At 38.7% G+C, this 14,225-nt stretch overlaps 2 protein-coding genes across 2 annotated transcripts; one reads left to right on the forward strand and one right to left on the reverse strand.

Annotated features, from left to right (window-relative positions):
* Window positions 1-5,731: 5,731 nt before the first annotated feature.
* Window positions 5,732-9,576, forward strand: LOC127786418 (uncharacterized). Its single transcript, XM_052313827.1, has 6 exons — window positions 5,732-6,010; window positions 6,117-6,273; window positions 6,890-7,543; window positions 7,654-7,840; window positions 8,342-8,432; window positions 8,821-9,576. The coding sequence occupies exons 1-5, from the start codon at window positions 5,934-5,936 to the stop codon at window positions 8,368-8,370; spliced, it is 1,104 nt and encodes a 367-aa protein (XP_052169787.1). The 5' UTR covers window positions 5,732-5,933; the 3' UTR covers window positions 8,371-8,432; window positions 8,821-9,576.
* Window positions 9,577-9,784: 208 nt separating this feature from the next.
* LOC127786419 (CASP-like protein 5A2) lies at window positions 9,785-12,602 on the reverse strand. Its single transcript, XM_052313828.1, has 3 exons — window positions 12,103-12,602; window positions 10,420-10,552; window positions 9,785-10,313 (listed from the first exon to the last, which is right to left on the reverse strand). The coding sequence occupies exons 1-3, from the start codon at window positions 12,387-12,389 to the stop codon at window positions 10,122-10,124; spliced, it is 612 nt and encodes a 203-aa protein (XP_052169788.1). The 5' UTR covers window positions 12,390-12,602; the 3' UTR covers window positions 9,785-10,121.
* Between the last annotated feature and the right edge of the window lie 1,623 nt (window positions 12,603-14,225).

The following is a 14,225-nucleotide window of genomic DNA, read 5'->3' on the forward strand; positions in this document are numbered from 1 at the left end:
GTAATGATCCAGGGTGATAGCAGGAGGACCGGAGGAGGCTTGCATTCATATTATCAACTATTGGGATGAATCTGAGATATGTTTCTCAAGCTTCAAAATGATAATATAACGACATTAGTTAAACTGGTCTTTAGCAATGTATGAATCTATCTAAAGGCTACATAATTCAGTTTTTTGTATGGAGGGAGTTTTAGAATCCATTTCAGTGTGATAATTCTCTCTGGTACCTTTCTTTTATGCATATATTCAGATTATTTGTAATATGATGTTTACTACCGTGAATATTGAGTATTGGACTCAATGTTCAATGGAAACCCATTTTTCATGTTATATATTCACTCGCGCGTAAAAAAGCCACGCGTGTTTTCTAGTAATATCCTAGTTAGATATATGACATTGAAATGTTCTCGACAAAAAAAATTTGCTACTTACAATATTTGCCTTTATAAAATATCATATTGATATATGCCACTCCAGTATATGTATATATGTATTGTTTATTTTTGAAATAGGAAAATGTCTGATTTACTTCCAAAACTATATTTATGTTCATCTAATTTATTCCCTCAAACCACAAATATAATATAGACCACACCCTAAGTTGTTGAAACAGAATAAATTGTTCCACCAGTTAAGTAGAAACAAAATTTGTGGTTTTATGTGCCATCATATATGGTGGTGGCTTGCACATAAAGTAGGGAGGCCCACCTATCAGACCTACCTCTTTTTTCTTCATCTGTTTCTTTCTGGGAACGTATCCTCTTTCTGTCTAGCTTCCCCTTACTTCCTGGATGCCTATGCTTTGTTCTCCATCCCCTCACTTCTCAATGTTCTCCCCTCCAAGCTTTGACTTTTCTGTACCTTCTGTTTAGTGTAGAGTCCCACATTAGTGTAGAAACCATGGATTTGCACATGTAGGACCAAATTCATCTTGATCAATGGGGTAATTTGTCTCATTTAAAAAGCTCAGAGTGTGTTTTATGTACTAATATAGTTTAGTGGTATAAATCATATGTACAGTCATTCATAGGTAAATCATAATATTTTTCTTTCAGTTACCACTGTGAATTTCATGACCACGATGACCCCACTAGTCGATATCCTCTGCTATTGTGTCGTCATATAGCACCAACAGATTGATGACGAATGAAAAGGTTCAGTGAGCGGTGTGCTAGCAAGCATACCACTGGTGATGGTGCAGGTTGAGTTACACATCCAAATCTATCAATCCATTTGGTAACTTCCACCACGCCCTACAAGAGATCCAATTGGCACTATATTTCTTCTTGATCTCCATTACATCCTATCACTTGCTTTGATTCTAGGGACAACTTTAAAGGGGTGAAGAGAATACGGAGGGTATATGCGCTGCATGTTAGAATTTAGAATCATTCACCATACAGATTTTCATCAATTTTTTTATGGAGATTTAGCAATAGAGACTTGACCTTTCAACATTGAATTGCTTATTTTCCTTTTGATCAGTGTCATTGTATCGTTTTTTCGTTCACCTTTGTTCTATTCTGTAGCACTTAGATTTTGAGCTCAGAACTTTATAATAAGTGGTCGTACGTACCTTACCACGAAGCAAAAATCGAGTTTTTATATGCCCATTATAAAAGAAAATCACATCCCCGTCTCTCAACCTCCACCATGCCCTGTGCTTTTGATCATGAAAGTGTTGTCATCCTTCACTACGGCAAAGTAATGGTAAAGCAGCATATAACAACCCAAAACTAAAAAAAAAAAAAAAGACAAGACAGGACAAGTAAAAAGCAGATGCATGTTATATCCACTCTCTCAAAATCAGAAAAGATACCCTACTTCCTACATTCTGTTAGTGGTACCGTAGGATTGCGGCTTGCCAAAGTGAGGAAGTTATCATGAGTTAGGAGTTAGGTTTTGCAGCCTCATGGTAAATGTGTTCTGTTGTTAATTTAAAAGCTGGTATCTTTTTGAAAATTAAGATTTTTGTCCACATATCTGCCCTAAAACCTAGGAGTGGTGGGATATACTCCCACATCATTTTTTCTACACATTATTTTTATATTATTAAGGGATTAGCTATTGGGCTGTCGACAGTTTTTAAGGGTCAAAACTTTCAATTTTTTTCACCTCAAGATATGTAATCAACGGACCACAGGAAACGGGTCTGAACCAACTGAAAGCACGAAACCAATCCGTTTAGAACATGTGGGCCCATTAAGAAACCCTGAATAACTAGGCACACTGTAACTAAATGTAACTATAACTGAGCTGTAACTACTCTGTAACTAGGTTATAACTGGACTGTAACTAGTGTGTAACTAGGGTGTAACTGGACTATAACTAGTGTGTAACTAGGTTGTAACTGGACTGTAACTAGTCTATAACTAACTTATAAGCTCTATTTAACTGGAATATAATTAAACATTTTTATGTAACTAAATGGAAAAACATCAACGATGGAATTTATGTAACTAAATGGAAAAACATTGACGCCTCCATTCTCAAGATGAACAACAATACATGCGTGCGAAAATCAACGAATCAATTCCCCTAGAAATCTAGGAGAAGAACACCAACCAAACATACAAACGATTTATAGGACAAACATGACGCAGGATCTGAACACAAAACATCACATGAACGCACCAAAAAGTGGAAAAATCACATGAAATTTTGAGTAGAGAGCGTGAGGCAGAGAAGATCGCTGCGACCGCGAGGAACACGAGCAGCTGAAGGGGAAATATCAGCGAGGAAGCGGGCAGCGAGAAACCCACCGGCCGACGGCGAAAAAAATCGCCGAGAGCTGCATCTGGCGGGGTCTCCGCCTCCGCCTAGGCCACCTCTCCTCCAAGAAATTTCTGGAAAAAGGCAACGTGCAGCTATACACGCCAACGGGTAGCACATCTATTGGTCATCAGGTTTGGATCCAATAGAAAAAAAATCTCGCACGAATCATGGCGCTAGATCGAACGGCCATAAAATCGAATGTTTCTGGCCTCCAAAACTGTCGACAGCTAGCTAGCAAAACCGTATTATTAATTAGTAGGAGTACCTATGAGATAAGAATTAGGTTACCATAAAGTAGAAGGTGAGAAATTAAACCATAACATAAGCAGCCGTGACTATTTATCTGCTCTTTTCGTTTTGACTTAAGTTCTCGTAGATGATTCTTTTCCGACTGTCCCGAAGCAACAACTCTTACAGATAGACAGAAAACCATGTAAACAGAAGCGCTAATAACATACTTCCTCTATACTAAGATATAAGGAATTTTACACATTGATCCAAATTCTCTAATATTATTGACTGCACCGGCCATCCCGGCCGTTTCCTACAACCCAATATGCTTTTTTTAGATAATAGAATTAAATCTCGGCGTTTGCTCAAAGAGTTACAGCCAATTATTACACCAGTTCAACCAAACTCAAACTAACAAAACAAAGACATAAAAACACACTCCTCACAAAACAGGAGCACACACAAGTTCTAAAAACACACTCCTTTCAAAACAGGAGCACACACAAAAATTTAAAACTCCAACCTAAAAGAAGAACATATGATTATTGAATTATATTTGTGAATCTCCAACCAAAGTTGGCGAAAAGCTGCATAACCGTTGACTCAAGATTACGATATGCAACTTTTACTAGCTTGATATCATCATCACACTTTAATAGTTGAGCCCATGACCGAAGCTAATATGTTGCCATGAAAAGAACTTGCATATAAGATATAGAAGGTGACTTGCCAAAAACCATATCATTTCTACACAACCATATGACCCAATGCAACAAATAACGGATGCTCCAACAAGAATAAGTTACTAGTTTTTTTATCCATTCCCACAAGCCAATTCTCAAAAATATGAGATATACTATGTGGAGTATATAAACCAGAATAAAACTATAAAGCTCTCCAAAGAAATTTTGCATAATGACACTCAAAATAAATGTTGAATAGTCTCATTTTTTATGCGAAAGCAACATTTCATACTACCATGCCAGTTCCTCCTAGCCAAATTGTCCTTTGTCAAAACAACCCCTTTAAATAGGTAACACATAAAATCTTAATCTTAAGTGGCATATTAAGTTTCCATATGAATTTATTCTTCTCAACATAACCATTATTAATTAAAGCTAAAAACATAGAAAGCATCAAGAATTAACCATTTTGATGAAAATTCCATCTAAAAATATCATTCTCCCCAATCAAATGAATATGAACCAATACTGTAAAGACTAGCAGCTCTTTTTACATGTCTACAGTGCCCTTATACATGCTTGAGGTTTTTGACTCAATGCAATCATTGTTTGAAGATATAATTTGTAAATTAACTAAAAACGTAAGATCAAATAATTTGACAGATTACACCTGCTTCTGCTATCCTAGAGACTAAATAATGAAAATAGTCTGGTACAAAATTATGTTTGGGTCTATAACCCAAATTATAAGGCTCCCATCCCTACAGCTTATAGCCACCATCAAAATTTCAATTAATTTAATTTTGAAATTGATTGTAAGTTTTTTTCTCGTAGTTTTGCTTTCTAGTACTTTAAAATAGCTAAGAACACATTATAAAGATTTTACTTATAATTTTTTACTAATAAACCGTATGACTTGTAATTAACATTAGGACAACCGATGGCACCATAAGTATTCTAGTCACTCACTCATACATCATGTCTCTGCAATTTTATACCCTCTTTAATCGAGTACACTTATTTACGAAGATGTAACGTGTAAATTAACTCTACCACGTTAATCCCATCTCGAAGGCTCTACGACTCTTCGAGCATCATTACTAGTCTATTTCATAAATTATTACCTCTTGATTACATCATGGACTTAAGTCTCACTTTGTCTCATTAATTAGCATAAAATCCTATGACAAAGAGAAATGTGCCAGTGATAATATCGGAAGGACGATGAGGTTCCCCGTTGGAAGACCTAAATTCCTAAAATGCATGTTTGCTGAAATAAATATTTGTATCCTTAGTTTCAAACCATGGATGTATAAGCTGACGCCGTCAAATATGCAAATAAATACTACTCCCTCTGTTCAGACTATAAGTTGTTTTAATTTTGATTAAAGTAAAACTGTTTCAAATTTGATCAAGTTTTTAGAAAAAGTAGTACTTCCCCTGTTTCGTATTATAAGACTTTCTAGCATTGCCTACATTCATATAGATGTTAATAAATATATATACAGACTACTATATATATTCATTAACATATATATGAATGTTTACCATGCTACAAAGTCTTATAATATGAAATGGAGGCAGTAATATTTTTAACCTAAGACTAATATATTATGAAAATATATTTAATTATAGATGTAGTTACCTAATTTGGTCTTGTAAATATTATTATTATATTATATTTATATACAAACTTAGTTAAATTTGAAAGGGTTTGACTTCAACCAAAGTCAAAATGACTTACGGATAGAACAGTTATTTTAATTCATTGGTCGTTTTAGGCACAAAATTATACACCTGTATTTCCATTGCCAGGAGTCCCACACTCCCACTTCCCAAGTGCTGCCGATGAGACCCGATTCATCAGAAAGTAGAAATTCGGTACTTCCGATTTGGTACACGTAGCAAGTTAACACACCCAACGCGGCACGACGACGCTTCCACGCAACAAGGCCCCTCCTCGCCCACGCGTGCGCCCCTCGCCCACCACTCGGACTCGGACCGCATTATTATTACTTCATTTATTAATATCATCCACCAAAATCAACTGCCGCCGAAACCTCCCACCCAAAAAAAAAAAAAACACGAGAGAGAGAGAGAGAGAAAAAAAAGGCGAATAATTCCGCTGTTGCTTCGCTGCCTTTTGCCTTCTTCCTCCTCCTCTCCACCACCGCCACCGGCCGACGCATCTCCGATTCGATTTCGCCTTCCCACAAATCTATCTCCCCCCGAGTCCCCAGCGAGATGGCCACGTCGTTCGACCGCTGGGAGAAGGACCCCTTCTTCCCGGCCGCCGAGGAGGTGCAGGAGTCCGCCGACCGGTGCGCCGCCTCCTTCCTCTTCTTGCCTTTCCTTCCGTGCGCCTCCGGTTTCTGATTCTGGTGTTCTTTTTGGAGTTTTGAGGGTTTGGGTTTTTTGCTCGTGTAGGATGGAGTCGGTGTACAGGAGGTGGTTGCAGGAGAGGAAAGAAGTAGGTGGCGGCGCTGTGGAGACGGCGGCGGAACGTGGTGGTGATGGATGGGGGCGAGCCGCCGGGGATCTCCGCCGCGAGCTGCACACGGCGCTCGGCACCGCCAAGTGGCAGGTTTGAGCTGGGCTACATCCGATTTAATACTAGGTGGCTGGTGAAACGATGGGATTTTGGTTTGACTCGTTTTGGGTTTCTTGGATTGCTTGGGATGAGGGGGATTGCGCGGAAGAATTGGAAAGATTCGAAGTAGTTTGGTTTAGGAATTAGGATGTGAGAATAAACCAAAGTATAGTTTGTCCGTCTTCTAAGCTTAAGGTTCCAGTTATTCTTGAAAAAAGTACTAAAGCTTTGACTTTGATGCATGTGCTTCGTTGCTTTCTACCTTTTTGGTTCTTCTATTAGAGCATTTGTTCATAACGATGGCTTGCTTTTCGTTGACAAGATGGACTATGCGTTGATTTGTTTAGACTTCAGATATGGGCTTGACACCAATTCGGTATGCCATGGCATCCCTGTTGTACTTGAAAGCTTGCTTTTGGTACTTATGCATAAGTAGAAAACGGACAATCGGGTCTTTTCTTTCTTGCAAATAAAGGTGTCATTTTACTTGTGAAATTTTCTGCTAAAGGGGAACACCTAGTACCAGTAACAAACCATTGATTTGAGATGACCTATCAAAATATGAGGTCTGAATTTTAGTGCTGATTGTGGTTTTGTTTTCTTTTGTCAGCTTGATGAGTTGCAGCGGGCTATTAAATCAAATTATAGTGTTGTGTTAGCTGGCAAAGATACTAGAGCTCGGCATGATGACTTTGTTTCAGCCATTGGGCATCGTATCCTAGAGGTGGAGAAGTTCTTGAAAGAATCCAATACTACTGAAGGGCGTGGCCCTCTTAGCTGGGTTCGCTTGGATGAGGGTGAACGTGAAGAGTTAGCTCATTTCCTTTCAGCAGGAACTTATCAAAAACGTGATGAGGTGGTTACAATTACATCTGCTGGTGACATTGAGGTTGGTAGCAATGCAAGAAGGGTGAAAAAGGGTGTTTCAATTGATAGTTCGAATGATTCTTCGGGCTCAGCAGAGTCAGGTTTAGTGTCAACTAAGGAGGAGACAGCTCCAGGTCATAGGAGAACGGCAAGTGCCTATGCTGATATTGGATCATGGACTATTACAATTCCTGATGAGGCCAATGGCATCGATGAACAATCATTTGATGATCTGCCCAAGGTACCTTTGGTTAAGAGCCCTAGCTCTTCTGTATTAATGAATGCCTTCCAATCAAAGCCAAGAATGAAGACAAAGAATGGAGCCAAGAAGTTGGCTGGAGCTGACCAACAGGATGTTGTGGAAACTCTTCCTCTGACAAATTCTCGCTCGTGCCAGGTGTGGGAAAAAAAAATCTGAATTGCATTTTTCTTTTCCAACGCATTATTTGTATACTATTAATTACGTACATAGCAATGTTCTAAGCCAATGTTGGCTTATTACTTTAGGGGTTTGATGGGTTGTTTCAAAGAAGCAAAAGTTGCTTGAGCACCTCTGATGATGAGGATAACTGCAATAAGAAACTTTATGGTTGCCTTGGTGCATTCCGTCGGCTACTTCAGAGGTCTCAGTATCAAGTTCAATATGGACGTCCTATTCAGCTACTTATCCTAGCAATTGTTGTTTTACTAGTCTGTAAGTTACTTTTCCTATTTCCTTCATAATGTTAATTTGATGGGACCTTTATCAAATAGAGGTGAAATACAGATTGTTTCAAGCGTCTGATTATACATCACAATGCCTTTACTTTGCTAGTATCTTTAACATATTGTATTGTTCATGGAATTTGCTAATCTAATGTTTTCGTAATTTAATTGGCCTGCTAGGGCTTGTCGCCATGGTGCTATATAACATAAGTTTTGTTTTGCACCAGATTGAATCTGTAATTGACAACACCTACTTATTAAGGACACGGATTTTGACATTTTGTTTCCATTATGTTGAATTTTGACCCATAAATTGTTATGCCATTAATTGATCACTTTTTCAATTTTATCTCATTTATATCTTATGTACTGTAGTATTTTTCTATCTGTCCCAAATGTTTCAGTTCCTAGTTCAACCAAGTATTTTGAGTTTGTTATATGATTGATGAGCTCATTGAACTCACTATGATTTGTTTTGTGTTTGTTTCAGTAATTTATGCCATGAAGGCAATTTTGTGACTGTTTTTTGATCAACTAGTGTCTCACGATTGACTTGCACTTCTTCATCAGCAGTCTGTAAGGTATGCTTATGATTTGTTTAATGTAATTTGCAAGACAATGACTGCTAATTAGATTTTTTTACTGTGTTCAACTGATATTTTTTTTAACTTGCCAAATTTCTGCAGTTGTTTTTTGTATATGTTTTCTTAAGTTGATCTTTTTCTGCGCATAAAATATTCGGAAATTTCTAAACTCTTTGGATAAGAAAAACATGTTACTACTATATAGTAGGGCAATACGAAGCTAGGTGTACGCTTTGATAAATCTATAATTCAAAAATATGTTCATAGTGTTAGCCCTACTGAGTCCTTTGTGATGAAAGTTGCTTATACTTATCAGTCATATTGAGGAATTTCTAAGACTAGCACTGTTCAGCAGATTTATGGACATCTTTTCCTTATAATGCAGGTGTATGACAATTCATAGCTGATGAAACTAAAAGGGAAAGTGGTATTGTTTCTCTAGCTAGTTGAATGCCAGTGACAGTGAACACTGTTTTGTATGTTCGAAGGGATTCTATCATAACTCGCAAGATTGTCTTGGCTATGAAGAAACAACCTGACATGGGAAGCACAACATTTAGCAACCCAATATAGCAAAATCAGTGAAGGATTGATTGTATGGACCGGCAGATCATTTCGTGTGCCTTAAGCCCAGAGGAACTGAACAATCATCTTCATATACCAGTTTTGCTGATGCTGCATCTGCAACATTTTAAACAGTCTGGTGCAGTACTGCAGCCTTGTTAACCTGTGCAATTCAGCAGTACATAGAGCTAGAATGCTGATGCTACAACTGGCAAACAACAGTTTTGTGCACGCAGCTGTGGGGTTTGCCTGGATAATTGAGTGGCATCTCCATGTACTGTATTCCAATTACTGATGTCTCAAGTATAGTGCTAGGTGGCATGAACTTTGCTGAAGAATTTGAGTACCTATATTTTGATGCTATAGATTGGCTTGGAGAAGGCTGAAAATTCATCTATTAACACAAGTATCGCAAGAGCTGCAGGACTACAGGTCTTGCAGCCTGTACAGATGGTTGTGTTTTGTACACTAGAGGTGCAGTTTAGAAGAACAGAAAAATTCTTCTGTTCTTAGACATTGGAGTAATTTTTACCACACGATTTGCTTGTAACCTGTAAATAACTACTGCTTCAAATGAGCACCTGTTCTTACAAATTTGATAATGTTGGGTGTCGGTCTGCACTGCAACATCCAAAAAACCTTTGTAAGTAAGCACATGTCAACAGCTTGAAATTCAACATACTTCTGATAAAACGCACTGGTTCATGTTGCGTTAAATTCACATGGTTACCTAGTTCTCGGAAGAGCTACTATCCTGACACTGATGATGCAAAATGTGAACTGCATTTTTCTCGGGAATGAAGATCACATCAGAATAATAAAATGACATAACAAATCGGCACGTTGAGCTCTGTGTTTTCAGATCACAAAAAGCTTCTTACAAGAAACATGCCGTTTTCAAAAAAAAAATAATAATAAAAAATGCAGAGCTTCACAACCACCCTCTTGCAGAACAAACTAACCCCTATTTTGTACAAACAATTCGACACCAAATTTCATTACACAGGCATTCATCAACTTGGTCGTAGTATAATTAGCTGCACTACGTTTTCTCCTGGCTGTTGCACCGAGTGATCTGGCTGACAAACAGCCCAAAATTATGTCTAAATACAAGCTGTGTCCTCATCTGGAGGCCATCGACCAGAAGTTCAAGACGCAGGACGGTGCAAGTGCAAACCAGCTGATGAAAGCCATCGCGGTTGCAGTTTCGAAACTTGCACAGTGATTGTTTGCGCATATGTTCAGGTCATTGCCAATGAGCACGGTGATGCCTGCTGATGCACATGCTGCACCTAGGGTTAGTGTCCCTGTGATCTACAAAAATCAATAACGTTGTTCAATAGGTATTCTATTTATGAAAAAGTAAAAAAGGATTCTTAGCAAAAATGGCCCCTTATTTATAGAAAGATAAAACACTAACCCCATCTCCGATGGTAAATATACACACAGCCTGTGGATTCCGCAAAGAACGCTTCACAAGAAGTGCATAAATATCAACAACGGCTAGTGAAAGGCTCCACAAGCATTGCAAGATGGCTGCTGCAACAAGGTAACTGGACCAAAAATAGAACCACATTAGTAAATTTAGTGACTTACTGAAGAAAGCTTTGGATCTTTATGGTACCGAAGTATGTCACAATGAAGATAAATGAACATACTTTTAAGACTAAACATGACCCCTGATGTTAAAAAACAGTTTCAACATGCTCCCTTCAGAAGCATGTAATGGTTTTATATTAGTTCATTATGATCAGTACATTATGAATTATGATAGCAAAGATGCTAAACAGAGTTCGCAATTTAAATAGCGAAATGCAACCAGCAAACAAGATGAAGTTAAAGTTAATGCATCAAGGAAAATGGCTTGACTGAATTGGAAAGGAGGCAAAAATAAATGCGAAATAACATGCACAATTTTGAGTTCCTCTTTCAGGTTGCCAAATTAAGTAAAAAAAGGCATACAACATTTAATCCCATAGAAAGATATCAACACTTTGTCCCTTTTTTCCTGGAAAAATAACACTCAACATAAATCATAAGTAATCAAGCAACAATAATGGTTTCTTCTAGAATTAATTCCAATATCATCAATAGAGTCAACAAAAATCGTTGATTGTCATGCCAGGAACAAAAACCACAAGGGAATACCACAGAAAATCCACAACATAGGCACCTAGCATGGGGTGACAAAGAGTCTAACTTTGTGCATAACATGCATCGACAAGGAATCAAACTTTGGTCGCTAGTGACAAATTTAAAGAGCCATATCAGTTGGATTATCCAATAGTTGGCGATTGTTTAGATTATCCCTGTTCTCATGTAGTTGTCATTTTCCCTCTAACTAAAGCATAACGGGATTAACGGCAAGTCTCAGGCCTGAACCTCTTATCATCTCCGCTGCCTCCAATCAGTGCCTGAGTGCCCACTGAAGGCGAAAATTGTTGTCTTGAACCACTAACCTCTAACATGCATGGTTGTAGTTTAGTTGACGTAAAGTTGGACAGTCACCACATATATCTCGATTATATGCCACCCAAATGCGCAGCAGAATAACATGAATGCACCTTACACATTAGAATTGATGCTCTAAGAAAAAGCTATTCTACAATGCTATTACAAGAGTAAATGTTAATTTGCTCGGCTAACAAGGGGCTCGCTTAAAGTTGATCGATAGGCAAGATAAACAAAAAAAAATCAGAACCAACATATCTTTGTGTGCATTCAGCTGAGGTAGTGTGACCTAAGCAGTGGGTTGTGGTAGAACTTACAAACGGTATTCTTAAGTTCCATTTCTTCATATAAACATGTTTTGTTCTCATGTTTCGTAAGTACTCCGTAATATATATATAAGACCAGGATGTAACTGAACAGAACAAATTAAGTGCAAAGTAGGCGACTAAATTTGTTGGACTAATTGAGCCGCGTGATTCGAGGGATCCGCCTAGCCAAGAACATGCTAAATTAGTAGTACTACCATTTCGGTTCCAAAGACCAAACTAACAACACACACCAATTTCAATCCTAAAAGGGCAAAGATTTGGTAGGAGAGGGGGACCAGACAAAGGGGGGTAAACAGAATCCAAGGAAGCTCGAGCGGGCGCACCAGAAGGCGGAGACGGAGGGGAAGTCGTCGGTGGAGGCCATGACGGCGAGCGCGGCGGCGGCGAAGAAGGCCTGCACGAGGCGGAGGCCGAGGCCGCCGGGCGTCCCGGGCGCCCCGGGGGGGTCCTTCATCCGCACCCCTCGTGGCTGCGCGTTCTCCCCACCATGCGCCGCCGCTCCACCTCCTGCTCCAACCCCGGCCTCCACCGCCACCGCCGCCGCCGCCACCGCCAAAGCTGCCGGCGGCGGCGCCTCCACCGGGTGCACCACCGGCCGGCTCGCCCGCATCTGCTCCCCTCCCCCTCCTCGTCGATCCAAGATCCCCTCGGCGCGGCGGGCGGAGAGGATTAGTAGCGCCTCCTCCTCCTCCTCAGCGGCATCCGATCTCGCCGAGGCGAGGTGCGAATCGGAGGAGATTTAGAGGAGGAGGGCGTACGGCCGGCGTCTCTCTCTCTCTCTCTCTCTCTCTCTTCTTCTTCTCTCCTCTTCTTTGGCTTCCCATGGAAGGGAGGATGAGGAAGAGTTGGTCACTACAGTGGCTGGACAGTGGGGCCCACAGGTGGGATTGTGGAGAGTGGGCCCCACCTGTCAGTAACTCAATGGGGGATGGCTTTTTCTTTTTTTTTACTAAATGGGTTTGGTCGTTTGGAGAACGGTTTGGTGAAGCAAAACAGCGGATTGTCTATTCAGGTTGAGAAACTTTGAGAGAGGGAGAGAAATAGAAATTGCATTCAACATCTAGAGGATCATAACGATTCCTTCAATCTTTTAAAAAAAATGAAACTCTATTTAGTTTATCTCAATGTCTATACTGGTAGAGTCTAACTAAATTTTTAGTTGGGATAAGATGGTTCTACTTTATTATAAATCTTTTATAGTTTATATGGAGGTTCACAATTTCCTAGTGAACATATTCTTGTGTATGGACACTAATTTATTTGCATGACTATGTTAGAATAATTTGCAAGTGATCTATAACAGTGTACTTTGGTGACTAGGGATTTATCTTTGTGGGTGTGTGGATATAATATACATATTTGGGATTTTTATGTAATCGAATAAAAAAACTATAGCATTCCGTTTGTGCTTAGAAAAGGTGTTTTGCAATTTGACATTCGGTAACGAATGAGGAGATGTTCGATAAAAAAGAGCGAGGAGATTATTGTATCTATTTAAATTTAAATTATAGGAGATTGTATCTATTTAAATTTAAATTATAGTTATCACAGCGTTATATCGAAAACAAATTAGTTACCATGGAACTTTCGCTTTTGAACTAAGTTATTATTTTCACAGGAAATTAAGGAGAGGAAATTCATTTTGGTGCATGTGGCCCATGACTTTTGAGGCTTTGGTGCACGTCAGCTCATCAACCGTAGCAACTAATTATGGATGAAGATCTTGCAGCTCTAAGGTACATTGTGTACTCGTGGTGCGTAATGTTTCGTCGTGATTTGTATATGCTCTTAATTACCATCTCCAAGATTATAGTCATCCCTTAGCTGGCAGTTGGCACGAAAGATGTGGATATCACATAAGCTACAAGCATTAATTAGGAGTAATCTGTGACACATTTGGCATCGTCGTCCTGGAACTAGCAGCTAAAATATTTCTCTCAGAAAATGACTTGAAGTAGAAAAAACACTACGTTTGCTTGATCAAAAAGTTTACCGCCACGTAACGAACTAACGATTAATTTCTTTTGAGAAAGTCAGTACATTAATTTGTTGATGATGTTGATGATTTTTTGATTGATTAGGAAAAAATGTTATAGAAAATTTATAACATCTATATATAACACCAGATTAGTTATTATATGTAAAACCAAATATATATTTTGATAACATGTTTATTTTTATTAAAAATAATATTACGTTTTTCTATCTCTAAACTTGTTAAACTTAAACAAGTTTGATTGTAAAAAAGCCAAAGCGACTTATCTCTACTATTATAAAAATTGAAGATGTTTTTACCAATATTTTGGTAGGTCAATCGTATTTGAGTTGGTTTCAAAGTTCGTTCGCTTTTAGAAATATAGATACGTGTTTGAGTCCGTTTTTAATTTTTTTCTCTTTTAGAAATACATAAGGAGTCGTATAAGAAATCTCTTTTAAAAAAAATCTC

This window comes from Oryza glaberrima, chromosome 10 (genome assembly GCF_000147395.1).
Source record: "Oryza glaberrima chromosome 10, OglaRS2, whole genome shotgun sequence".
Classification (NCBI taxonomy): Eukaryota; Viridiplantae; Streptophyta; class Magnoliopsida; order Poales; family Poaceae; genus Oryza; species Oryza glaberrima.